At 33.6% G+C, this 9,527-nt stretch overlaps 1 protein-coding gene across 1 annotated transcript in view; it reads right to left on the bottom strand.

Annotated features, from left to right (window-relative positions):
- Positions 1–2,282: 2,282 nt before the first annotated feature.
- Positions 2,283–9,527, bottom strand: part of ARRDC3 (arrestin domain containing 3) — a 14,435-nt gene continuing 7,190 nt past the window's right edge. Inside the window, exons 4-8 of the mRNA XM_039255492.1 lie at positions 8,688–8,790; positions 8,083–8,339; positions 7,594–7,756; positions 7,128–7,282; positions 2,283–4,653 (exon numbers count right to left, since the gene is read on the bottom strand). Coding sequence (XP_039111423.1) covers positions 4,597–4,653; positions 7,128–7,282; positions 7,594–7,756; positions 8,083–8,339; positions 8,688–8,790 — 735 coding nt within the window. The 3' untranslated portion in view covers positions 2,283–4,596. The remainder of the gene's footprint in view (positions 4,654–7,127; positions 7,283–7,593; positions 7,757–8,082; positions 8,340–8,687; positions 8,791–9,527) is intronic.

Here is a 9,527-nt window from a genome sequence, read left to right as displayed (position 1 = left end):
GAGATTTAAAATGCCATAATTATTTTTCACTTATCAAGTACTCCAAAATCCTCAGCTCAGTTACAGCTTAGGACTTCTGAAAACAAAGTTGCCTGTTTTGTCTTTATCTCTTTGGTGTGCTATGCTTCCTAAATTTTACTGTACTTACAAATTACCTGGGAACCATGTAAACAGGAATTGTGGGTATTCTGGGGTAGACCTTGATATTCTGCTTTTCTAATGAACTCCCAGGTGATGCCATTGCTGCTGGTTTGGACAACACTTGAAGTAGCACGAATAAGTAACCTCTTTTCTCCCTTCTTATGGAAACAGATTTCTTTCTATTGGGAAACCCATTCTATATGGCGTGAGACATAACCCAGATATTGGCCAATCAGAATCTTCTCTAACAAGGGATTTGGAGAGTCTGGATGGCTTTTCTTCCAGGAGATATAGAAGCTTGGCTCATCTTTCCTGGCCTATCTAAAATGAAAGTATAAGGCTAATATGAAAAACGGTAAGTTAACAGAGATGAGAGACAAGAGTGTGTCTCCAGAGCATTATTTGGATTTCTGGATCCAAATGTGCTTAATATAGTTCATCCTTAGAATTACTGGTTAATACAGTTTTGGGTTTTTTGGGGGGTTTTTTTGTTTGTTTTACTTAAGCTAGTCTGAGTTTCTCTGTTACAATAAAAAAATCCTGATAAATATACTGAGCTTGGCCATTCAATAAATCCTAATTAGTGATAGAGTTTGGTTGAGTATAGATGGCAATGCAAAAGCAAAGCTAAGTAACTGTCAATTAATTGTATATAACTTGAGACATGTGCTTAACTCAGTCTAAAAGTATTCTAACATAAATTTAGAAGCAACGGGATTAATTTCCAATGTTATAATGGATTTGAGCATTATTCCTTTACCTAAAAATATATATTATAACCTTGTGCCTTCAGTGATGAAAGGGAATTTGGATAGCTACTTTTCTACTTTGTGGATGAACACCTCAAAATTCACAGATCCTGTACAAGGCTACATCTAAAGTTACAGAACCCAAAACCTAGGTCTCTCCTTTTCATGTTATTCCTCATTCCTTAGTCATCTTTATTCTTTATTGTCTAGACATTGTGTAGATTTTTAAAAAATGTTTATTTGAGAGAGCACACGGAGGGGCAGAAAGAGAGGGAGAGAGAGAATCCCAAGCAGGTTCCACAATGTCAGTGTAGAGCCTTAGGGCTTGATCCCAGAAACCATGAGATCATGACCTGAGCTGAAATCAAGAGTACGATACTTAGCCGACTGAGTCATCTAGAGCCCCTTGCTCTAATTTCCCTAAAACTGATTATAAATGTAGAATGTCTAAATGTTTCTTTGTAACACACTAATGTATATATACATTTTCAAGTATGGGACAATCTTATATGTAATGTGCATATACAACTTGATAGCTAATCTATGAATATATAAACACTGAAATATTTTACCCTAAATATGATCACCAAATTATAAAGTTATGAATCACTGTAAAATTCAGTCTTTTAGAAAAAGCTTACTGCTCTTTTAAAATTTAGAAAAAATATTTTTGTGAGGTTAGTTAATACACCTTTTAAATTTAAGTGCTCTTGATAGTACTAGAAACTTGGGATACTTCACAGCATAAAGGCATTGGTACCTGAAAGTGAAACTATCTTACCTGGTTAAATTTGGTTCATATAGAGGACTGGAAATTACTTAATGAACTTACGTATATCTTGGTGAATTATTAAGGCAAACAGTGATAAATAGTATTAAAAATTCCTTTAACTCTTCAGTGATATTCCTTGATATCTAGAAACAGTTCTTATCCAGCATGGCTTAAAACAGGGTTTAATTGTAGTCTTAATAGTGTTTGCAAGTATGACAAATTACTAACATGATTAGGATTCAAATAAATCTCCAAACAATTTTACAAAAAAGAAAAAAACAAAACACTTTATTTTCCACAAGGAAGAGCAATAGGAAAAATTAAATCATTTCCCACATATTGTTTTCTTAAAACAGAGCCTACAAGGACATATTCAGCACCAAATAAAACGGGGAAAAAAGGGAAATTACAAACAGCCATAGAATATAATCTATAAAGCAAACATTTAATATTGCACTTTGTTTTGCTAACATTTTGGATTTTACTTTTCCTAATTGAAAAATCAGGAATCTATCTTGAATACTGGAATACAACTGTGAACCTCACATCTTATGTCAGGAATTGACCAATATTTAGAAAAGAGTAAAGTAATGCCTCTAAATAAGAAAGTAAAGAAATACTTTAATGGGGAAAATAAAACTTTATTTGATAAAGTTTTATAGAGTCAAAATTTAATCACATTGTATTCTGTGACCCAGTGCCAATTATCAGAATATTGGTCATTCTTGTTTCATGTGTTATTTGTAAGAGTATATGGTGATAAGTATTCCAATGCTATGCATATCAACAATTGTTCCCTAGTCAGACATAAAAGAAAAAAGAAAAGGGATTTTCAGACAATCCCCCCCCCCCAAACAAAAATAAAACCACCAAATGCCCTTTATGCCAAATATTCCATTAGCTTCTTTTGAGGGGGACATTCACAAAATGATTTAACAACAATAAAAAAATATTTCACCCCCATTTCCTTATTATCTAGTATTAGTTTGCTACGGGAGCCCAAACCCTTTACTGAATCACCTAAAACGCGATTCATTTTTACGCTGGGCTTTCTTCACCCTGTCAGCATTTTTCAAACATGAATTGTCTTCCATGTTTTCTTAAAGGCCACTTATGGAAAAGCCTATTTGTTTTGTATGAAGCTTTAAGACAGTATTTAACCAGGTCAAGCACCAAGCCAGAGTTACTACTATTTTCAGCCACTTTATTAACTGTGGGGTTAAATGGCAGGATAGATGTAACACCCATTTTACACGTATGTTGTAATATCAGAGATGCTGATTTTCATTAAAACCATCAGAACTGAATTCCCTAAGACAATCAGTATACTTGGTACCTTGGAAAATGCAGTTTTTAAGTGTCATCATGAATGCTGGTATATCTGTTATGAGCCAACTGTAAATTATCTTTAATATAAACTATAATTTACTGAGGTGGTTCCTCTTCTTATCTATATATACTCAAAGTGAGTCATTTCTCATGTTTAGCAAAATGTTCTTTAGGTAATGGAAAAAATACTTTGATAAAAAAAAACCACAGAAATATAAAACAGTTATCATTTCAGCACATATTCTAGTATTTTGTAATTTTGAAGTTATGCACTTTTAGAATAAACTTGGGTTTTCAAGCTCTGAGAAGCTTGAGCAGGACAGGAAATGTATAAATTGAGCTCTCTAATAGTAACCTGAATATATATATTCCTGCTCATTAAAATACTCCGCACCAGCAAAAATGATTTCCAACATATGTGTTTTGGAGGTAATTAAGTAACTCCATACAAAAATAAATGCACTTTCTCCTCCTCGCCAGTGACTGGAAAATTTTCATACTCTTAAAATAATAAAAATAACAATAATTTTTAAGAGCAACAAGCCCTTAACTCTTTGCTGGTGCCTGCCATACTGCCTTTCTTTACTCCATTCTTAGCTCTGCTAGTTTCTTCTTATATGTAATGATAAAAAGGGAATGTGGGTGGGTTATCACTTTTGTGTATGTCCCTTTTCCAAATTTCCCTCTCCAAAAAGCCAACCAAACAAACAAAAATATAACAGTGCAACAAAACACAAATAGCATTCCAACAGTTTGGCAAGTGATGCGTTCACCTGAGATTAAGTGATTTTAGGCAGTCAGTAACAAAATGCTGCTTTGCTGTAATAGTAGAAAGGCAACAAATTCTTAAAAGAAACCAAGAAGGTATACAATCTTGACAAAGTCTCTTATTAGCTTCCTCCTCTTATCTCTTTTCCCACATTTCTGTTGCGTATCTACTACAGTAGGCTGCAAAACATACAGCAAGAAGGATTGGCTTGAAGGCATTTGATGTTTGTAAATAAATCCACAATAGGATCCAAGCTGAAGAGGTGATACATGGTCAGCCTAGTAGGACATTTCTGAGCATGTGCATACGCAGGTAAAGTCCAGGCTATATTAAATTAAAAAAAAAAAAGTCAGTGCGTTTTTCTCATGTTAAAGTTTTTTCAAAGCTTTCTTTTGTTCCTTGTTGTGCTGACCGCAAACAAGTTTTTAAAGAGTATCAAGAGTCTGGCATAAATGGAAAAAAAAAAGCTGTAGTGACATCGGAACTGCACAATGTAAGCATTGAGCATGTGCAAATTTTCAAATCAAAAGAAGGAAATCATCCCTCTTTACAACGTGGTGTCTTGACACGTATGACCATAGGCTAAGAAGACTGCTCTTAATATGTGCCTGTTTTAAAGGAGAAAAGCTTAGATCTTCAAGCATGTTGGAGCAGTCCCAGAATGTTGCTGTAGGCTTCTAAAGCATGACCACTGGTTGTTTCATGTATCTGCCATTTTTCTGGGCAAAAGCAATTCCACTTCCTCTGAAAACGTGTCTCCAAGATACTTCTCTGTCCTCAGCTGGGAAGAGATACAGTTCGGGACCCACATCAAGTTGATCTAATGAAGTATTCCTTCAACGAGAGGGGCAGGATGGTCTATCATCTGCTGACTGATCAGGATTTGGATCAATCTAAAAAGAAAAGTGAAAAAAAAATATAGTTATTTGATAAAGTCTAGTAAAGATGTAGCTGATGACTAACATTTTGAGTACCACTGAAGAATTTAATCAGAAAGAACATACACGGCAGGTAAGGGAGAAAAGAATACTAGTATTATTTATAAAGTGTCTTATATTTAATTACTAGGTTAATAATAACATTTATAAAGGTATGCCCAAGTAGTTCTCTTTTCCAAAAGCTAATGGTGAAATTTTATCAGGGAATGGTGTTTTACTCAGCACTCAGTAGGACTGAAAAACCAAATGCACAATAGAGAACATCTTCATAGAGATGATCTCCTTTTGTAAAGTATCCCTTTTATCCTTTTACAAAAAAGTCAACTTGTCTCTTTTCTGGGCTTTGGGAAAAATGCAGTTGTGTGAACAATATTCTTCGTGCTTATGTGAGGTAATAACCTGTGAACGTAAAATCCCAGAGGACCTAGAAAAATAGTGTATATTAAGAAATAACAGTGCTGAACCCAAAATGCTCTACAGTCTTCCCACCTTCTTTATTTCTACACTGACTTTCATTATGCACATACATTTAAGCAAAGTGAATATACTTCAGTTACTTCCCAGGTACAAAGAGACTGGACACAGGAAGGCAAATAGCTGGCTTTAATGCACTCCTTTTTGGGAGACATCTTTTGGGCAAGACCCATTTTTACTTGCATTTAAATGTGGCACAATCTCAAGTGCCTCATAAACTTTAGGTAAAACATGGTTTTGGGGAAAAAAAGCATCTACCTTTTAATGACTTAAAAGAGAAAAAAAAAAATCACTGTAATACAATCTAGAACTCCTCCCCCCATATGACTGTTAATTAAATCACACTCTGAAACAACTTAGGGTTTTAAAAGTGTATAATTTCCTTATCTTAGTTCACTTTAAAAGAAGGACATAGAATTTTAAAAGTGTTTAATTCCCTTATCTTAGTTCACTTTAAAAGAAGGACACACAATTTGCTTAGATTGTCATTCTTTTAACATGCCTGTTATATAGCCAGAAAGCTCTGATCAAATAGAAATGACTGACTCAAGACAGAAACATCAGTGTAAAAATGTAGTAATAAAATCTGTAAGTGGGAGAACATGTTTAACATTCTAAGGGAAAATTTTATGAAATAGAATAAAAAACATGTCTAATCAAGAATTTATAAGAACAAATTCTAAATATTGTATATTTCAGTGAGTAAAGTGGCTCTCCTACTAACCACATCCAAAGGAAAATGCACTCATCTAGCAATGATGTTGAGGAAAAGAAGCAATTTCTTACAGAGTAAAACAATCCCATTTATGCCTTACGTGAGAGTAATAGTACATAGTAAAATTGCTGAACTATGATAACAAAAAGGATCAGGTTGATTCTAGTGATTTATAAAACTATTTGGTATTATATTGGTATCAAGGCCAACTTTAAAGCCCTTCAAACACATATTAAGATGTATTCTGAAGTATCCCAAAATTGCTTGATTTCTATCCTACCTCCTTGCCTTCCACATGCTGTTTTTCTGCCTGGATTATATAACTTTTTGAGGAGTACTTATTGGAAGATTTGACTTATCAATCACCTTCTCAGGGAAGGCTTTCCTGATTCCCAAGTCCTAATGAGCTGTTCCTCAAATGAACTGCATGCATTTCTATCAATTATGGAATATTTCACCTCTAAATTTGTTCTCATCAGTCTGTGAGCTTCTCCCAAGTAAGGGCCATGTTTTATTCACCTAAGTGCTTAGTGGTCACCAATCAGAGATGAATAAAAATAATCAAACTGTAGAAATGTTGTTTGTCTAACGTTATCATGGTTTTTTTTGTTGTTGTTGTTGTTGTTTTTTTTGGCAAATATGTTCTTTTCCCCTATGACTGGTAAAGTATGCAAAAATTAAATTGGAAAAGGATGATGAATAAGAAATTCCAGCTACTAAATTAATTTATGCTTGCGAAATGCCACTTCTGTTGGCGCCTGGATGGTTCAGCCTATTGAGCATCCATCTCTTAATTTTGGCTCAGTTCATGATGTTATCGTTTGTGAGTTCACGCCCCACATCAGGCTCTGCACTGACAGTGTGGAACCTGCTTGGTATTCTCTTTGTCCCTCTCTCTCTGCCCCTTCCCGGACTGTGCTTGTGCTCTCTCTCTCTCTCTCTCTCTCAAATAAATACAAATAAACTTCAAAAAATGAATTACTCCTTTAACTGATATTCTTTGAGCATGAGACTGGATCAGTATCCTTATTTCCTCAATAATATGAGTCCTACTTACTAAATTTAAGAATGAAACTTACTAAATCTGGACAACCATAATTTAATGTTTAATTATGTTTTAAATTATCTGTTTTTCTACTAATATGATGATAATCAAAACTGAACTTTATTTTTAAAGAAGTCTGCAATGGTATTTTCCAAGAGAGCTAGCTTACTTCTTACTTGAGGAGCTAATGCTTACCTCTGAATAAAGAGGTGGAGGCAAGAACCGAAACTCCTGGATATATGCAAACAGTGGTCCTTGAAGTGCTCTCTCAAAGTCATCACAAGCACTCACTGGTGCAAGATTGTTCCGCCTTTGTTCCTCTGTAACCACTTCTGCATAGCTGGGTGGTGCTGAAGGAAAAAGATACACGCAATTCGAACAGCATGTTCTTATGCATGTCAAAATACACAGAATAGTATATATTAAAAAAGAATGTCAAGATAAAAATAATATTTTTTTGTTTTGTGATCAAATCTAGGGGGATATATGTTTTAAATCTAACATTAGGGACACATCAACTCTCTGCAGGTATAGACAAAAGTTTTTGTCTAATTATATCTAATTATATAATTATATCTAATTATAAAATATTAGAAGCAACATTTTGTTCTTGTAAATAATAATAAGAGACTAAGCTTAAACATGCATTATATCAAATTACCTTCAGGTCTTTCAGGTAGGGATAAACCAAGCCAGTTCATATTCATGCTACACTGACTGCTTACACTTGAGGTTCTGCTACCAAATGGATGTAGAGGAATGGTACCAATGACAAGTGGCAAATTAAGAAATAAGTCCATAGCTCCAGGAATATCCACATATACCTAAACATTGAAAGAAGAGGTTAGGTTTAGAATTCCAAGTATTATTTCTTATTAAAAACTAAAACTCGATTTTAATGTTATTTGAGGCTTTCATTTACTTTGTTTCTTACTTACATATACATAGAATATACAAGAAAAATTTCTCTGTGTGTACTACGGTATACTACATTTCCAAATAAGGTCAAATTATTAATAATTCAAATTTAGGGCTTATATATATTTGTATATATCATATATGGAATATAAAAATCAAATCCTGGATATAAGACAAAATGATATTCTCATGACTTCATTACGAAACAACAAATCCTTAAATCTATACATACCATTAATGAATATTCCACACGAATTATGCTACAGTCAAGGATAGAGGGAGAAACTGGTGGAATTTTCAGCAACTTTCCATTCCAGGTATCTGTCTTTCCAGAGGATAAGGATTCCCCACGCAAGTTAGCCACAAGTTGTTTTACTTCCTTCATTTTCCCTTTGGCATAGAAGGCCTGTGTTTGGTAAATGGCTGCCTTTGGCACTACCATTCGGGAAGAGCAGTTTTCAATCTCAGCAAATATCTGAATTGATTCACCTAGAGGAAAAAAATATGTATCTACTGTTAAAAAACAAACAAACAAACAAAAAACAGAACAAAACAAACCCAAAAAAATGTAGATTCTTAACCCCCCAGTCTGTAAGTTCAATGGACTACATGGATAAAAAACTGTCCCAAAAGTGGCAAATACCTTAGAATTATAAAAAGGAACTGCTCATTTACAGTGCTATTTAAAAATGGACACTACATTCCAATTTATGAAAGAAAACTGGTTTATTTTACCAAATACTACATTATGTTTGCATTTAGAGAAATTCCATATATTTATACATAAAAGCTACATGAAGAAGGATCATTTTCTTTGGGAATCCATCTCATACGTACCTGGGGTATAGCCCTTCCTTTCAATTTTGGCACTTAAGGATATTGGGCCTGAGGTACAGAACCAGCAACAGAGAGTCTTTTCTTTCGTGCCTGCTTGGGGTGACTGTAAGAAAGAAATTTAGAGAAAAAGATCAATGCATGGAATTGCGATAGTAATGGAATATTTTAATATAAAGGTCCCAAATTCTTGGAGAATTAAAATTAAAAGCAGTGTTGTTTTTCTAAGTATATCCAAATGTACTTCAAAAAAACCTGATGGCTCCTGAATTATACAACTATTTTTGTCTTTATATAAATTTCCATTCAAGTAAAAAAAGGCTACAAGGCTTAACATCATATTCCATAAACACAGTTTTACATATACAGTAATTAAAAACCAACCAACCAAACAAACAAAAAAACCCTTTCCACATTCCACTTAAATTGCCTTTAAAAAAAAAAAGGCAGCTTAGGAAGCAATTTGGTTATAATCCCAAATGTTAACTTCTTTTTTTAAGAATGTAACAGTTATGTGAAAAAAGGAACACTCTGATTTTTAATGTTATTTGTTTAAAGATGTTATCATTTGTTTAAACCACATAGTTTTTAAAGTAAAATTTGAATCTTGTGGAAAAATGCAATTAAAAAGGGTTGCTTTTAAAAGGGAATTGTTTTTTCACGAAAGTGACAATCTCCCCATCATTTGACAACTATCCCTATGTTGGAAGAATGCAATGCAAATTTTAGATTATGATCTTTTCATAAGTGACATGGTCTTATAATAATTGATACTACTGTTCCTCTTTCACTAAAATTATCCAAGGAACAGATCTATTTTTTGTTATTGTTATCTTTAGAGTA

The sequence above is a fragment of the Hyaena hyaena genome, unplaced genomic scaffold (assembly GCF_003009895.1).
Source record: "Hyaena hyaena isolate Hyena2069 unplaced genomic scaffold, ASM300989v1 scaffold_529, whole genome shotgun sequence".
In the NCBI taxonomy this organism is placed as follows: domain Eukaryota; kingdom Metazoa; phylum Chordata; class Mammalia; order Carnivora; family Hyaenidae; genus Hyaena; species Hyaena hyaena.
Note: the sequence above shows the minus strand (reverse complement) of the source record. Positions and strands in the feature narration are given on the sequence as shown.